Raw genomic sequence first — 17,996 nt, 5'->3', positions numbered from 1 at the left:
ACACATTGGTGCGGCTGGCTTCTGTGTTAAGCGAACATTGTGTCAAGAAGCAGTGTAGCTCGGCAGAATTGTGTATTGGAGGACCCACGGCTCTCAACCTTCACCTTTCCTGAGTCCGTAGGGGAATTGCAGCGATGGGACAAGACTAACTAAAGGGGTAAAAGTACCAAAAAATATATATACAAATAAATAAAAAGATAGCTAGGTGGGACAACCACATTGTCATTGTAAGTACATTTTTCCTCAATAAAGTAACAATTAGCAGAGCTAGTAAGTTGTAACCCCATAAACACTGCCCCAATGCGACTACACAGAGATTAGACTGCTAATTTGGCTGCAACTAAAGGACAACAGTGCATCTCCTAAGTCTAGGAACACCCATCTTCTCTCCTTCATCTGAACTGATCTACAGAGGCAAAATAGAGGTGGTCGGATGTCTACTGGGATTTAGCTTTCAGGTGTCCGGTTCTTTCACATTAGTGCAGATGAAGGAGAGGAGCACTCTCTGGATGTTCTGACATCCACAAGGCCAGAGAAGACACAGCAGAAGGTGTCCAAGAACAAGACTGCCAGACAAGGGCGCAGTAGTGCGTGTGAAACAGAAAAAGTGTGTGTGTGTGTCCGCAGCTGCGTGCTTATGTGTGTGTGCATGTTGCGGAGTAATATATATAAATATACATACATACATACATACATACATACATACATACATACATACATACATACATTACATACACACACATATACACACAGTTGAAGTCGAAAGTTTACATACACCTTAGCGCAAAAAAATGTAAACTAAATTTCACAATTCCTGACATTTAATGCTAGTAAAAATTCCCAGTTTTAGGTCAGTTAGGATGACCACTATTTTAAGAATGTGAAATGTCAAAATAATAGTAGAGAGTGATTTATTTCAGCTTTTATTTCTTTCATTACATTCCCAGTGGGTCAGAAGATTACATGCTACCAAACACTAATTGAGTATATTGCCGTTAAATTGTTTAACTTGGGTCAAATGTTTTGGGTAGCCTTCCACAAGCTTCCCACAATAAGTTGGGTGAATTTTGGCCCATTCCTCCTGACAAAGCTGGTGCAACTGAGTCAGGTTTGTAGATTTCCTTGCTCGCACACACCTTTTCAGTTCTGCCCACAAATCTTCTATAGGACTTTGTTGTTCTTAAGCCATTTTGCCACAACTTTGGAAGTTTGCTTGGGGTCATTGTTCATTTGGAAGACCCATTTGCGACCAAGCTTTAACTTCCTGACTGATATCTTGAGATGCTACTTCAATGTATCCACAATTTTCCATCCTCATGATGCCATCTATTTTGTGAAGTGCACCAGTCCATCCTGCAGCAAAGCACCCCCACAACATGATGTTGCCACCCCTGTTTTTCACAGCTGGGATGGTGTTCTTCAGCTTGCAAGCCTCCCCCTTATTCTTCCAAACATAACGATGGTCATTATAGCCAAACAGTTCTATTTTTGTTTCATCAGACCAGAGGACATTTCTCCAAAAAGTATGATCTTTGTCCACATGTGCAGTTGCAAACCATAGTCTGGCTTTTTTTATGGCGGTTTTGGAGCAGTGGCTTCTTCCTTGGTGAGCAGGCTTTCAGGTTATGTCAATATAGGACTCGTTTTACTGTGGATATAGATACTTTTGTACCGGTTTCCTCCAGCATCTTCACAAGGTCCTTTGCTGTTGTTCTGGTATTGATTTGCACTTTTCGCACCAAAGTACGTTCATCTCTAGGAGACAGAACGTGTCTCCTTCTTGAGCGGTATGATGGCTGCGTGGTCCCATGGTGTTTATACTTGCGTACTATTGTTTGTACAGATGAACGTGGTACCTTCAGGCGCTTGGATATTGCTCCCAAGGATGAACCAGACTTGTGGAGGTCTACACATTTTTTTCTGAGGTCAGAAGCTTCTAAAGCCATAATATCATTTTCTGGAATTTTCCAAGCTGTTTAAAGGCACAGTCAACTTAGTGTATGTAAACTTCTGACCCACTGGAATTGTGATACAGTGAATTATAAGTGAAATAATCTGTCTGTAAACAATTGTTGGAAATATTACTTGTGTCGTGCACGTAGTAGATGTCCTAACTGACTTGCCAAAATGATAGTTTGTTAACAAGAAATGTGTGGAGTGGTTGAAAAATGAGTTTTAATGACTCCAACCTAAGTGTATGTAAACGTCCGACTTCAACTGTATGTGTGTGTGTGTGTGTCGGAGGAGGAAGCGAAAGTGTGTGTGTGTTTGTGGGTGCAGGTCATTTGGCAGCACTGGATCTAAATATAGCCGGAGCTACCTAGCAGGGGTTACCACTCACAGTGTGCAGCGAGACGAAACAGCCTCCAAAACAGACCAGACTCCATTTAGCTAGAGAACAACTCTTTTCTCTCTACCTTTGTCACACTCTCTCACCTTCCCTCCTTCCTGTGCTCTTTGTAATTCTTCCAATACCTCCTCCGGTCTGTTACTTTCCGTAACTCCATCTTCTTTTCCCTCCCTCTTGCTCCTTTTTCCTGGCAAGAGCTTAAATGTCAACTCTGACTGACATTACATTTTCCACTTCCTTTGTAAAGCGTAGTGATCCACTACGCCAACACGCTGTATGTGTGTCCTACAACTGATCCTAAATCAGACCCAAATGGTCAAACCAGAGGTGAATGACAGGTAGCAAAGACTCCTCCTACTGTTAAAGTTTTTATGGTTTATGAATTGTCACCTCACCTGCAGAAATACAGTATTAACTTTCTACCTTTTCTTATTGGTGGTGTGATACATCTTAATATGTGCAAATTAACTATGGCTGAACTGTGGGGAGGTGTGTCTCTGGTCTAGTCTGATGTGCGTCAGTACAGTCGTCCCACTGAGCAGATCAGCAGGAAAGGTGTGAGACGGATCTGATGGGGGGGGGGGGGGAGGGGCGCCATGTGATGGATGGGTGCGGAGATTGCCTCAGACAGGAGGAGAAACTTCAGGGAGGGGTAGAAACGCACGTCGGAGGAGGAAGGAGGGAAGGGATGTAAGTGGATGGTGTGACATTGAGAATGAGTGGATGGCGGACATGTTGTATTCCGAATCCGAGTGAGAGTTTGTTGCGTGTAAGAGCCACAAGGGCTGTGTCAGGATGTCCCACACTCCTAGCTTAGGATGTATATAGGTACACACACACACCCACAGTCAACCCACCAAACACACACACACTCACTTGCAGGGCAGGATACGGACCACGTCGTTGAGCTGGTATCCCTCGATGCACACGGCGCAGTGGTTGAAGTCCGGGTCTGTTTCCTGCAGCGCAGAAGACAAACAGAACAGGCCAGTCAGTGTCAGACAGCCACAATGAACAAAAAGCCATCTATTACTGAGGAAGAACAGTGACAATAAATCAGACACTTTGTTTTTGACCGTTAATATTCACTATCAACCAGATGATAAATAGCTGGTTTGTTCAACAGGCTGAGGTGCAGTGCCAAACATGGTCAGTGTTTCCTCTTGAATGTTTGTTTGGGGAGACATCAATACCCTTTAGACATCCAGGAGGGCTGGGACTGAAAGTTTTATATTATTGTAGGCAGGTTGGCTGCCTGTGTAAAGGAACGTAATGGTAGGGGAAACATGTTCAGTATACAGAGTACAATTAGGTAGAGTACTCTTGTTGTGTCACGTCAGGGATGGAACTGACGGCCATGTTGCCGTGTCAACCACACCCATCACCGTGACAACAGCCCCGGCAGGTGGCAGCACGTCTGTGACTGACTGACTGCCCTGGCATGTCCGTCCCAAGGTGTCATGCTTAAGCATGCCATATGAGGAAGAGAGAGAGGGGAAGGTGGGAAGAGGTGCAAAGAAGTAAAGGGAGAGGGAGTGAAAGACAGCGATGACAAAGTATGACGAGAGGTGCAGAGAGCCAAGGAAGGAAGGAAAGAAGGAAAGAGGTGGTGATGGATTGAAAGAAGGATGGCAGAAAAGTGTGATAGAGAGAAAGAAAGAACAGTTTGAAAAAGAGAGAATGTGTGAGAGAGAGAGACAGAGACAGACAGAGATGTAATCAATGCCGTGTTATTTATGGAGGGTGGCTAACCGTCTCTGCTGACAGTGGAGAAGCTGCCACAGAGGTGCACAAGGACAGACGGTGCCCAGCCCCGCCTGGCCGGGGACTGAATTAGCACGCGGTGCCGAGCGAACAGGGAGAGACTGATCGATACGCCAGGAAGGACTGAGACAACACAGACCTGTCATCTCTCTAGTCATACCTGGGAACACTAGCCTAGTCCGACATGTATGTGCTGACTGTACACACACACACACACACACACCTGTTCAAAAGTTTGGGGTCATATAGAAATGTCTTGGTTTTTGAAAGAACAGCACACTTTTGGCCATTAAAATAACATTTATCAGAAATACAGTGTAGACATTGTTAATGTTGTAAATGACTATTGTAGCTGGAAACAGATGATTTTCAATGGAATATCTACATAGGCGTACAGAGGCCCATTATCAGCAATCATCACTCCTGTGTTCCAATGGCACGTTGTGTTAGCTAATCCAAGTTTATCATTTTAAAAGGCTAATTGATCATTAGAAAACCCCTTTTGTAATTATGTTAGCACAGCTGAAAACTGTTGTCCTGATTAAAGAAGCAATAAAACTGGCCTTCTTTAGACTACTTGAGTATCTGGAGCATCAGCATTTGTGGGTTTGATTACAAACTCAAAATGGCCAGAAACAAAGACTTTTCTTCTGAAACTCGTCAGTCTATTCTTGTTCTGAGAAATGAAGACTATTCCATGCGAGAAATTCCCAAGAAACGGACGATCTTGTACAACGCTGTGTACTACTCTCTTCACAGAACAGCACAAACTGGCATTAACCAGAATAGAAAGAGGAGAAAGTTTAAGAAACAGACACCTCACAAGTCCTCAACAGGCAGCATTAAATAGTACCCGCAAAACACCAGTCTCAACGTCAATAGTGAAGAGGCGACTCCGGGATGCTGGCTTTGTAGGCAGAGTTCCTCTGGCAAGTGTCTGTGTTCTTTTTCCCATCTTAATCTATTATTTTTATTGGCCAGTCTGAAATAAGGCTTTTTCTTTGCAACTCTGCCTTGAAGGCCAGCATCCTGGAGTCGCTTCTTCACTGTGAGATTACATACATACATACATTACATACATACATACATACATACATACATACATACATACACACAGTGAGGGAAAAAAGTATTTGATCCCCTGCTGATATTGTACCTTTGCCCACTGACAAAGAAATGATCAGTCTATCATTTTAATGGTAGGTTTATTTGAACAGTGAGAGACAGAATAAGAACAAAAAATTCCAGAAAAACGCATGTCAAAAATTTTCTAAAATGATTTGCATTTTAATGAGGGAAATAAGTATTTGACCCCCTCTGCAAAACATGACTTAGTACTTGGTGGCAAAACCCTTGTTGGCAATCACAGAGGTCAGATGTTTCTTGTAGTTGGCCACCAGGTTTGCACACATCTCACGAGGGATTTTGTCCCACTCCTCTTTGCAGATCTTCTCCAAGTCATTAAGGTTTCGAGGCTGACGTTTGGCAACTCGAACGTTCAGCTCCCTCCACAGATTTTCTATGGAATTAAGGTCTGGAGACTGGCTAGGCCACTCCAGGACCTTAATGTGCTTCTTCTTGAGCCACTCCTTTGTTGCCTTGGCCGTGTGTTTTGGGTCATTGTCATGCTGGAATACCCATCCACGACCCATTTTCAATGCCCTGGCCTAGGGAAGGAGGTTCTCACCCAAGATTTGACGGTACATGGCCCCGTTCATCGTCCCTTTGATGCGGTGAAGTTGTCCTGTCCCCTGAGCAGAAAAACACCCCCAAAGCATAATGTTTCCACCTCCATGTTTGACGGTGGGGATGGTGTTCTTGGGGTCATAGGCAGCATTCCTCCTCCAAACATGGCGAGTTGAGTTGATGCCAAAGAGCTCCATTTTGGTCTCATCTGACCACAACACTTTCACCCAGTTGTCCTCTGAATCATTCAGATGTTCATTGGAAAACTTCTGACGGGCATGTATATGTCCTTTCTTGAGCAGGGGGACCTTGCGGGCGCTGCAGGATTTCAGTCCTTCACGGCATAGTGTGTTACCAATTGTTTTCTTGGTGACTATGGTCCCAGCTGCCTTGAGATCATTGACAAGATCCACCCCGTGTAGTTCTGGGCTGATTCCTCACCGTTCTCATGATCATTGCAACTCCACGAGGTGAGCTCTTGCATGGAGCCCCAGGCCGAAGGAGATTGACAGTTCTTTTGTGTTTCTTCCATTTGCGAATAATCGCACCAACTGTTGTCACCTTCTCACCAAGCTGCTTGGCGATGGTCTTGTAGCCCATTCCAGCCTTGTGAAGGTCTACAATCTTGTCCCTGACATCCTTGGAAAGCTCTTTGGTCTTGGCCATGGTGGAGAGTTTGGAATCTGATTGATTGATTGCTTCTGTGAACAGATGTCTTTTATACAGGTAACAAACAGATTAGGAGCACTCCCTTTAAGAGTGTGCTCCTAATCTCAGCTCGTTACCTGTATAAAAGACACTTGGGAGCAAGAAATATTTCTGATTGAGAGGGGGTCAAATACTTATTTCCCTCATTAAAATGCAAATCAATTTATAACATTTTTGACATACGTTTTTCTTGATTATTTTGTTGTTATTCTGTCTCTCACTGTTCAAATAAACCTACCATTAAAATTATACACTGATAATTTCTTTGTCAGTGGGCAAACATACAAAATCAGCAGGGGATCAAATACTTTTTTCATCTCACTGTATATATATCATGCAATATGTTAGAAATTTGTAAGTGCTTTAGATCCTGTTCTCTCTAACTTTGTTCCAACCGCCTAAACCATTTAGAAAGGGCCATGCAAAATTGGAAGAGCAGTGACAAGTACTCCTGGGTATGGGAGTTCTGCGTATGGGAGTTCTGCTCAAGTCTGTCAGGTTGTATAAAACAGATAGTGATCCGTACCAGGTCGCCATGCAGAGATACAGAGGACAAAAACATAGTACTGAGGCCCATCTGACCTAGTGGGAGAGGGGCAGTAGACCAGTTTTAAGACCCTGGGGAGTCTGCTCCATTTCCCCCCGACCCTGACTTCCTGTCACTGTGAGCGAGGCAAGCTGCTGTAAATGGCTGCCTGATTAAATATGAATGTTGTCCTCTACAGAGGCTGCTGGCACAGAATGAGGCCAAGGCACACAGCACAGACCAGCCCGTGTGTGAAATAGGCTTCTTCTAAAATAAAGCAGATCTGTGTCACTAATGGCAGATTTTCATGATGGCAGAATCTGAGCTTTGTAGGGCCCGCAGATGACTGGGGTTGTGGAAGGGCAGAGAAGTGTCTCTCACCACCACAAGTCACTTTGGACTATGAGACGGAACTGATGTGTTATCAGTTGGCTACGGATGTGATGGAATAGTCCCTGACGCGGCCTGAATGTGTCCGATATGGACTGTGACACATGGGTTACGGAGCTGACCAGTGCACTATTGAACGTGGTGAAGTGGACACGGAGCTGACCAGTGCACTATTGAACGTGGTGAAGTGGACACGGAGCTGACCAGTGCACTATTGAACGTGGTGAAGTGGACACGGAGCTGACCAGTGCACTATTGAACGTGGTGAAGTGGTTCCGGAGTTGACCAGCGTCAGTGTTGACGGAGATGGAGTTGACAGAGGCCTGGCCCATGTCCTAGGGACTGGTAAAATAGGTGACAGCGCTGACCTTTTAATGTTGGCACTGGTATTTCAATCAATTGAACAATAGCGCTTCCGTTTTGATTGAGCTGGACAATGGTGTTATTGTTGGTCTATGAAGGAAATGGCCCTCCAGCTGAGCAATAATGTTTAATTAAACTAATGACCTTCATAGCATAACAGTCCATAGCAGCCGCAACATGTTAGAGATGCAATGAATGCTGCTATATGAATTTCTGATACACAGTAGAAGTGATGGAGCATGTTGCTCATAACTCCAGAGTTACAGCTTCGGTTCCCACATGGGTCCACAAATAGTGAATTTATGTGTTCGCTGTAATAACCATATAAAACGTTGTATAGATAAGGAAAGGGCAGCCAAACATACTGGCTTAGAATGCTTCGTATTGTATCCCGACAGTATCAGGTATAATGTAATTAGCTCTTGACTGCAGCTTGTTACGCAAGCAGTCCTTCTTGACTGTCGATGGTTATGGCAAGAGCTCGCCAGTGTTACAGCAGGGGAAGAGCTACCACACGGTTGTCGCTGTTTCTCCCAAACCCTCCTTCCACTCAGTCATAAGGGCTCTTACGTCCAAAGCCATCAAGCATGGGCAAGGTTAACATCATTTATTGTCCAGAGGGGCGTCGTGGCCTGAAACTGGTTGGTTATTTGTGACCAGTGCCACTGTAGCCCGTTGTCATATCCGTCATCACTGTAACAGGCTGTATTATCTACCAAGAGCCTTGGCCCCTTAGTGGCCATCTTCTCCCCCCTCCCTCTTATCCTTCTGCTCCCCAATATCCAAGCTCGACATCCGGCTCAGTGAGGTCAATCACTCCCGGCGGACTTCCTCCAGATGGGAGGTTTCAATTTCTGCGGCACACTCCAAGGCCCATGTTTTATTCATGAACAGAGACCTGTCTGACCTTGACGAGGGCTCAGAGGAGAGGAGGGGCCGGACGGAGAGGACCAACCCGCTCTCCCCTCCTCCGAGCCCCGCCAGCCCTGACACTCGTCTTCACTGGAGACATTCTAAGAACCTCCGCTACACATCACTAGCATTTCACTTTTTCAGTCAGAAGGGATTTCTACGATTTATTGCATGTATCAATGTAAGAAATTCATCTGGTGTTACTATAGGAGGATTTAGAAAGGATTTGCATCGTTCGTCTTCGTTTAGTTGTTCTGGTTACACACGTTGACTACCAACCACATATTCTGGAATATTTGAATAACGAACACAAGCAGAGTTTGTATTTAACATTCACAAGAGTGCAAGATCCCTCGATCAATAAATCAATTCTCTCCTTTGACACGTATGGCTGCAGCCAACTTGTCTCCAATCACCTAAAAAGACAGCGTTTAAGCAGACCCTTCCGTCCGTCCGCCCATCCATACACTCATCCATCACCTTTGACAACCTCATTCGGAGCTGTAAACCCTTTGAGGTGAGAGGCATAAATAACGAAGAAAGCCTAATACTATAATAAACGTCCTTGTGTCAGATCCTTCAGGGCCACCATTCCTGGAAGGACTTGATTAGCGAGAGAAACATGGCAGAAGCCATATTACTAAATGGTGAACCTTCCACCAACCATTGGTCCGGAAGAGAAGAAGAGCCAAGAAAGGACAGCATGAATGGGTACTGGGAGGAATGTCTTGGTTTGTACAGGCAGAAATGTATTTATCATCTCTTCCTAACATCAGTTAGACAAGGCTGGATTATGGACCAAGATCAACTAGCCTGGATATTCTCAAATTCTGGAAAGGCTCAATCCCATGTCTCTAGACAGCATGGTCTCTAGACAGCATGGTCTCTAGACAGCATGGTCTCTAGACAGCATGGTCTCTAGACAGCATGGAATAAATGGCAATGCATGGTTGAGAAGGTTACTAAGTTGTTGGACAGTTGGGTGACATGGACAAGAAATAGTGCCGGCAGGTTTACCTTGTCCCCTTTCTTCACTGTCCTGGTTGTCAGCTTCCCTATGGCTTTCTTAGCTGCATCTCCAAGTCGACGCTGGCAGAGAGAGAGAGAAGGGAGGGAGGGAGAGCAGGGGAAGGGAGGGGAGGGAGGGAGTGCAGGGGAAGGGAGATAATATTAAGGTGAATCTGGAGAGCAAATGTAGCCTGAGGGTTGAATTAACAATAGGAATGAAATATAACTTAGTCGACAAAAAAATACTCTTCTCAAACTAATTTCCCCAAACTCCATAGTGTAGCATGAATAGAAGTACAGTAATTCAACATCCTTTTTGCTTTAAACATTTCAAACTATTGGGGAATTTGTGCAAAACAGTGCAGAAACATTGACTTCCTGTCCAGTCAAAGACATGATTGTTAGGGAGAGTTGTACTGTAAAAATGTATGAATAATTATATTATATTTGAATTCCCCGGCCTGTGAGTTTTAGAACTTCATGTAGCTCACTCAAACCATCCCCAGATGGTGTCAGAGAAACTAGGGGATCATATACGGTCTCCCCAAACTCCCAGTGTCCTCTGCTACCTTCCACCAGTAGGTTGCTAAGGATGTTGCTTGGGGGCAGGACACGTGACAGTCCTTCTGCCTGCTCAGGTCAGAGCCTCTTCATTCTCTCTCCAAGTGGACAAGAGAGATGGAGGGCATGGACAGTGAGGGATGTTATTGAAACTTGTGCATTTACTATTGGTTAATGTTGCTAGTTGTTGCTAGTAGTTGGTGCTATGTTATACAGTCCTTTGCTTATGCCACCACCTCCTTATACAGTACATCTTGTTATTGTTCTATGACTCCATTCTCATGCTAGTTTAATTATGTACAATATATTCATTCATATCTCTTCTCTGTACAGAACCACATCTATCTCATATGTCCTCTGGAAATAAAGTTCTCTATTTGTGTGTAAAGTCTCTGAGGTTGCCTTATTCCTCTGACCAGGAGAGGGGTCAGTGAATCACAGACCAGTCCAACTGGAGAGCCGCTCTCTTTCAGAGTTCATCTTCAGTCATTTCAACCAAGGGCAGACTAAGGTGCCAATGAGCAAGGCTTCACTATATTGGGACAATATCAAAAGACCTAGAGCCAAAATCATAAGCATTTTGCACTAATGCAGCATTTTACACTTGAGAGAAATAACTGGAAAATGTTCAATGAAAGGTCACAAAGGGCACAAGAAACAAACCTTTCTGTCATCTTTAAGGCATGGTTCTTCATGTCTGTAATTCCCGTCTGAGAAAATAAGTGGCACAATCTTTGCAGAGATGCCAAAGACGTCTGGGTGTAGCTATGTAGTCACAGTGTGGAGAGAGCAGTGTCTAACTGTAGCTATGTAGTCACAGTGTGGAGAGAGAGCAGGGTCTAACTGTAGCTATGTAGTCACAGTGTGGAGAGAACAGGGTCTAACTGTAGCTATGTAGTCACAGTGTGGAGAGAGAGCAGGGTCTAACTGTAGCTATGTAGTCACAGTGTGGAGAGAGAGCAGGGTCTAACTGTAGCTATGTAGTCACAGTGTGGAGAGAGAGCAGGGTCTAACTGTAGCTATGTAGTCACAGTGTGGAGAGAGAGCAGGGTCTAACTGTAGCTATGTAGTCACAGTGTGGAGAGAACAGGGTCTAACTGTAGCTATGTAGTCACAGTGTGGAGAGAACAGGGTCTAACTGTAGCTATGTAGTCACAGTGTGGAGAGAACAGGGTCTAACTGTAGCTATGTAGTCACAGTGTGGAGAGCGCAGGGTCTAACTGTAGCTATGTAGTCACAGTGTGGAGAGAGAGCAGGGTCTAACTGTAGCTATGTAGTCACAGTGTGGAGAGAGAGCAGGGTCTAACTGTAGCTATGTAGTCACAGTGTGGAGAGAGCAGGGTCTAACTGTAGCTATGTAGTCACAGTGTGGAGAGCGCAGGGTCTAACTGTAGCTATGTAGTCACAGTGTGGAGAGAGAGCAGGGTCTAACTGTAGCTATGTAGTCACAGTGTGGAGAGAGAGCAGGGTCTAACTGTAGCTATGTAGTCACAGTGTGGAGAGAACAGGTTCTAACTGTAGCTATGTAGTCACAGTGTGGAGAGAGAGCAGGGTCTAACTGTAGCTATGTAGTCACAGTGTGGAGAGAACAGGGTCTAACTGTAGCTATGTAGTTTGAGTTTAGTTTATTTTATTTTTACAGGGACAGTGCACATTAAATCAACGTTTCAGTAAAAAAGTGCCGGTTTTAGCCAGCCGGCTAATTTTCAACCACAGTCCTGCAGTCACAGTGTGGAGAGAGAGAGACATTCGTAAAGCACCTCTGTTGTTGAAGGAAAATCACTTGTTCAGTGTCTTTCCACTGATGAAACAGGCTGGTGATTTGGCGATTCAGCAACAGTAGTGTAGACACAGTGAAAAAGAGTGGGAGAGTGAGAGACGGCGATAGTGTTTACAGTGGGGGAAAAAAGTATTTGATCCCCTGCTGATTTTGTATGGTTGCCCACTGACAAAGAAATTGTCAGTCTATAATTTTAATGGTAGGTTTATTTGAACAGTGAGAGACAGAATAACAAAAAAATAGAGAAAAATGCATGTCAAAGATGTTATAAATTGATTTGCATTTTAATGAGGGAAGTAAGTATTTGACCCCCTCTCAATCAGAAAGATTTCTGGCTCCCAGGTGTCTTTTATACAGGTAACGAGCTGAGATTAGGAGCACACACTTAAAGGGAGTGCTCCTAACCGCAGCTTGTTACCTGTATAAAAGACGCCTGTCCACAGAAGCAATCAATCAATCAGATTCCAAACTCTCCACCATGGCCAAGACCAAAGAGCTCTCCAAGGATGTCAGGGACAAGATTGTAGACCTACACAAGGCTGGAATGGGCTACAAGACCATTGCCAAGCAGCTTGGTGAGAAGGTGACAACATTTGGTGCGATTATTCGCAAATGGAAGAAACACAAAAGAACTGTCAATATCCCTCAGCCTGGGGCTCCATCTCACCTCGTGGAGTTGCAATGATCATGAGAACGGTGAGGAATCAGCCCAGAACTACACAGGAGGATCTTGTCAATGATCTCAAGGTAGCTGTGACCATAGTCACCAAGAAAACAATTGGTAACACACTACGCCATGAAGGACTGAAATCCTGCAGCACCTGCAAGGTCCCCCTGCTCAAGAATACATATACATGCCCGTCAGAAGTTTGCCAATGAACATCTGAATGATTCAGAGGACAACTGGTGATAGTGTTGTGGTCAGATGAGACCAAAATGGAGCTCTTTGGCATCAACTCAACTCGCCGTGTTTGGAGGAGGAGGAATGCTGCCTATTACCCCAAGAACACCATCTCCACCGACAAACATGGAGGTGGAAACATGCTTTGGGGGTGTTTTTCTGCTAAGGGGACAGGACAACTTCACCTCATCATTTGACGGGGCCATGTCCCGTCAAATCTTGGGTGAGAACCTCCTTCCCTCAGCCAGGGCATTGAAAATGGGTCGTGGATGAGATTTCCAGCATGACAATGACCCAAAACACACGGCCAAGGCAACAAAGGAGTGGCTCAAGAAGAAGCACATTAAGGTCCTGGAGTGGCCTAGCCAGTCTCCAGACCTTAATCCCATAGAAAATCTGTAGAGGGAGCTGAAGGTTCGAGTTGCCAAACGTCAGCCTCGAAACCTTAATGACTTGGAGAAGACCTGCAAAGAGGAGTGGGACAAAATCCCTCCTGAGATGTGTGCAAACCTGGTGGCCAACTACAAGAAACGTCTGACCTCTGTGATTGCCAACAAGGGTTTTGCCACCAAGTACTAAGTCATGTTTTGCAGAGGGGGTAAAATACTTATTTCCCTCATTAAAATGGAAATAATTTATAACATTTTTGACATTCGTTTTTCTGGATTTTTTTGTTGTTATTCTGTCTCTCACTGTTCAAATAAACCTACTTTTAAAATTATAGACTGATCATTTCTTTGTAAGTGGGCAAACGTACAAAATCAGCAGGGGATCAAATATTTTTTTCCCCCACTGTATGTTTGTCAGGGTTGTACAGAGCAACCATTTTACTCTCATAGGCGCTTAAATATTTTGCTGTGCGACCTGGAATTTTTATTTAGGGGTACCAGTGCGCCTAGAAAAATGAACGATTCTAGTTTCATTATCTCAAATGTTTTTCATTGTGCTCCTCATTTCTTTTGTGTGCCTAAATTGTTCAACTTAGACGCACGCGTGAACCTAAAAGGTCAGCGTGGAGACCTGTATGTGTGCGTGTAGTTGGAAAAGAGACAAAGGCTAGTGATGAAGATGAGTCTAGCGACTTGCTGACTCCAGCCTGATGTGTTGATTCAATATAGCATTGTCCGGATGGATGGCTGTATAGTAACATCTCACAGGAGAGCCCCACCTTCGCCGTGGAAATCACCAGGACGGGACCAGGACCAGGGAGGGACGCTCCCACAGAACCCTGGGTACACCGTGAGGGGTGTGAAGACTGATGAAAGGGATGTTACTGTTCATAAAGAGTTATGAATGTTGATGTCTCACACTGGGAACACACTGGTTGCTGCAATGTTTCCACATTTCAATGAAATTACACTTCACATAAATATAAAACGCAACATGTAAAGTGTTGGTCCCACGTTTCATGAGCTGAAATAAAAGATCACAGAAATGTTCTAAATGCACAAAAATATTATTTCTCTCAAATTTTGTGCACAAATGTGTGTCCATCCCTGTTAGTGAGCATTTTTTCTTTGCCAAGATAATCCATCCACCTGACAGGTGTGGCATATTAAGAAGCTGATTAAAGCGGCATGATCATTACACAAGTGCACCTTGTGCTGGGGATAATAAAAAGCCATTCAAATATGCAGTTTTGTCACACAACACAATGCCACAGATCTTAAGTTGAGGGAGCGTGCAATTGGCATGCTGACTGCAGGAACGTCCACCAGAGCTGTTGCCAGATAATTGAATGTTCATTTCTCTACCATAAACCACCTCCAACATCGTTTCAGAGAATTTGGCACTACGTCCAACTGGAGACACAACCGCAGACCAAATGTAACCACGCCAGCCCAGGACCTCCACATCCGGCTTCTTCACCTGTGGAATCGTCTGAGACGAGCCACCCGGACCGATGATGAAACTGTCCACATCCGAAGAATTTCTGCACAAACTGTCAGAAACCGTCTCAGGGAAGCTCATCTGCGTGCTCGTCGTCCTCACCAGGGTTTTGACCTGACTGCAGTTCGGCACAGTAATCGCCTTCAGTGGGCAAATGCTCAACTTCGATGACCACTGGCACGCTGGAGAAGTGTGCACTTCACAGATTAATCCCAGTTTCCACTGTACCGGGCAGATAGCAGACATTGTGAACAGTGCCCCATGTGGCAGTGGGGTTATGGTATGGGCAGGCATAAGCTACAGACAACGAACACAATTGCATTTTGGCGAATGCAATTTGAATGCACAGAGATACCGTGAAGAGATCCTGAGGTCCATTGTCGTGCCATTCATCCTCCACCATCACCTCATGTTTCAGCATGATAATGCACGGTCCCATGTCGCAAGGATCTGTACACAATTCCTGGAAGCTGAAAATGTCCCAGTTCTTCCATGGACTGCATACTCACCACACATTGAGCATATTTACGACAGCGTGTTCCAGTTCCCGCCAATATCCAGCAACTTCGCACAGCCATGGAAGACGAGTGGGACAACATTCCACAGGCCACAATTAACAGCCTGATTAAATCTGATGCGAAGGAGATGTGTCGCGCTGCATGAGGCAAAATGTGGTCACTCCAGATACTGACTGGTTTTCAGATCCTAGCCAAGGCTTTTTTTTTTTTTTTTTTTTAGGTGACCAACAAATGCAGATTTGTATTCCCAGACATGTGAAATCCATAGATTAGGGCCTAATGAATTTATTTCAATTGACTGATGTCCTTATATGAACTGTAACTCGGTAAAATCTTTGAAATAGTTTCATGTTGCGTTTCACGTCTGTGCCCAGTGGGGTCTTATTGCATTATGTTTTCTGGTTGATGTATTTTAAAGTGATTGGATTGAAATTGAATGTTGGGTTGACTGATTAGGCACATTCCTGTTGTCTGGTCATCATTCCCATTCAGTTGATTAGTTTAAAATCTGTATTTGTTGTTCCTGCCTTTTGTTTTCACTAGCAAAGTGCACAGACATTTTTATTCAGGTTGGTGGTGCATTCCTGCTTGACTTTGGTTAAAAGAGCAGTGAATTCGCTCATACTTTGGAGAACTTGTTAGCAAGCTCCTGTGTGCATCACACAGTTTTTTCTTTTCGACATTATTCTGAACTGGCGACATGTGTAACCATGTTAAGTCTTATTTAGGTGATAGTCATTTACTCAATTGGGAACCGTCATCCACCTCAATTGGGCCGGCCAACCAGTGCTCCTGCACATTGACTAACCGGGCTATCTGCATTGTGTCCCGCCACCTGCCAAACCCTCTTTTACGCTACTGCTACTCTCTGTTCATCATATATGCATAGCCACTTTAACCATATCTACATGTACATACTACCTCAATCAGCCTGACTAACCGGTGTCTGTATGTAGCCTCGCTACTTTTATAGCCTGTCTTTTTACTGTTGTTTTATTTCTTTACCTACCTATTGTTCACCTAATACCTTTTTTGCACTATTGGTTAGGGCCTGTAAGTAAGCATTTCACTGTAAGGTCTACACCTGTTGTATTCGGCGCACGTGACAAATAAACTTTGATTTGATACTCTGTGTTACTCTAATTGTAACGATGTGCGCTGAGAGTCAGGAAGTAAGTTCTGGGAGTGAGCATTTAATAGATAAACGCAACATAATACAAAACAAGAAACACGAACAACTCACAGACATGAAACAGAAACAATAACGCCTGGGGGAAGGAACCAAAGGGAGTGACATATATAGGGAAGGTAATCAAGGAGGTGATGGAGTCCAGGTGAGTCTGATGACATGCAGGTGCGCGTAACGATGGTGACAGGTGTGTGCCATAACGAGAAGCCTGGTGACCTAGAGGCCGGAGAGGGAGCACGTGACGGTAATGTGTTTCATGTAATTGTTTAAGTGTCAATTATTTAGTGACTAATAAATCCTATTAGTTGAATTGAGTAAATGCATTCCTTGTTTTACAGAGTAATTTGAAGATTTAAGATGCGTTCATAATTTAGTAGGTATTTTGATAGTTGTTAGTTACACTACACATATCATATGCTTGGGTACCACCTTGACATCCCTGATTTACTTGACTCAATAAATGAATGCTAGAACATTGGGTCGCCAGGATTAGCTAATTGTATCTAGCCTCTTTCATAACAGCTAAACGGGATCCTAATAAAATACCAAATACCAATAATTGCAAGAAAGACATGTTCATTAGTGAGTTGGTGATGTAATGATTCACTATCTTGCTAGATCCTCCAGAGACAGACAGGGCCTGTTGCATTTATTCATATAATAATGGAGTCAGATTGATGACTAGTTTAATATTATTTAGCATCATTTTTACACATCTACATGCATGTGTGTGAGAGAGAGAGAGACTCCCCCTGTGATTAGAGGAAGTAGGTCTGGTCAGTCCCATTCACTACGACTAGGGATTAGTGTGTAGAGTAGAGTGGACTTCTTTATAACTCACCTGATTAGTGGCTCTTCACTCATTAACACTGACCCCACTGATTTATACTGTGCTCTAATGTGAAAGAATATACCTTTTGAGAGCGAGAGAGGTGTGAGCTTTGGAAACACGCAGAAGCTGTTGACTGGGCAGTCGAGTGTGTTATAGTGTTATAGAGACCAGAGAATTTAATGACAAACATGGTGAGGGGTTGTTTCTGACAGATGACTTGAGAGAGGAGTCCCTCACTGGCAGATGCTACATTAGGACTGTTTGTAAACAATCTTAAGATGGCTCCTTGTTTGGAATTCTTTCCTTTTTCCACAGAAAGGACTGTGGGGCTAAAGGAAATTAGACTATTTAAGATAATTGAGATAGGGCCCCACTAACCTCTACTATCTTGGCTTAGATTGTCACAGTTCAGGTACTAAAGGTAGCGTCTTAGCACTAGACCAACCGAAAGGGTTGAGTGTGTATTTCAAAGATGCCGGACGCTGAGGAAGCAGAGTTTTACCACAACGATCCTCCATTAAGGATTCATAAGCAATTTACAGCATCAAAATTGCATAGCTGCTTCCTCTTGCTGGTTTCCCCACCTAACAGAAGAGAGCGAGCGAGAGAGAGCACAGG

At 44.1% G+C, this 17,996-nt stretch overlaps 1 protein-coding gene across 5 annotated transcripts in view; it reads right to left on the bottom strand.

Moving 5' to 3' along the window:
• LOC115170946 (E3 ubiquitin-protein ligase RNF130) overlaps positions 1–17,996 on the bottom strand; it is a 72,895-nt gene that overhangs the window by 13,219 nt on the left and 41,680 nt on the right. For all 5 annotated transcript variants that reach the window (XM_029727379.1, XM_029727387.1, XM_029727365.1 and 2 more), the window contains exons 5-6: positions 9,717–9,788; positions 3,227–3,309 (exon numbers count right to left, since the gene is read on the bottom strand). In XM_029727379.1, coding sequence (XP_029583239.1) covers positions 3,227–3,309; positions 9,717–9,788 — 155 coding nt within the window. The remainder of the gene's footprint in view (positions 1–3,226; positions 3,310–9,716; positions 9,789–17,996) is intronic.

The sequence above is a fragment of the Salmo trutta genome, chromosome 3 (assembly GCF_901001165.1).
Source record: "Salmo trutta chromosome 3, fSalTru1.1, whole genome shotgun sequence".
NCBI classification, from domain to species: domain Eukaryota; kingdom Metazoa; phylum Chordata; class Actinopteri; order Salmoniformes; family Salmonidae; genus Salmo; species Salmo trutta.
Note: the sequence above shows the minus strand (reverse complement) of the source record. Positions and strands in the feature narration are given on the sequence as shown.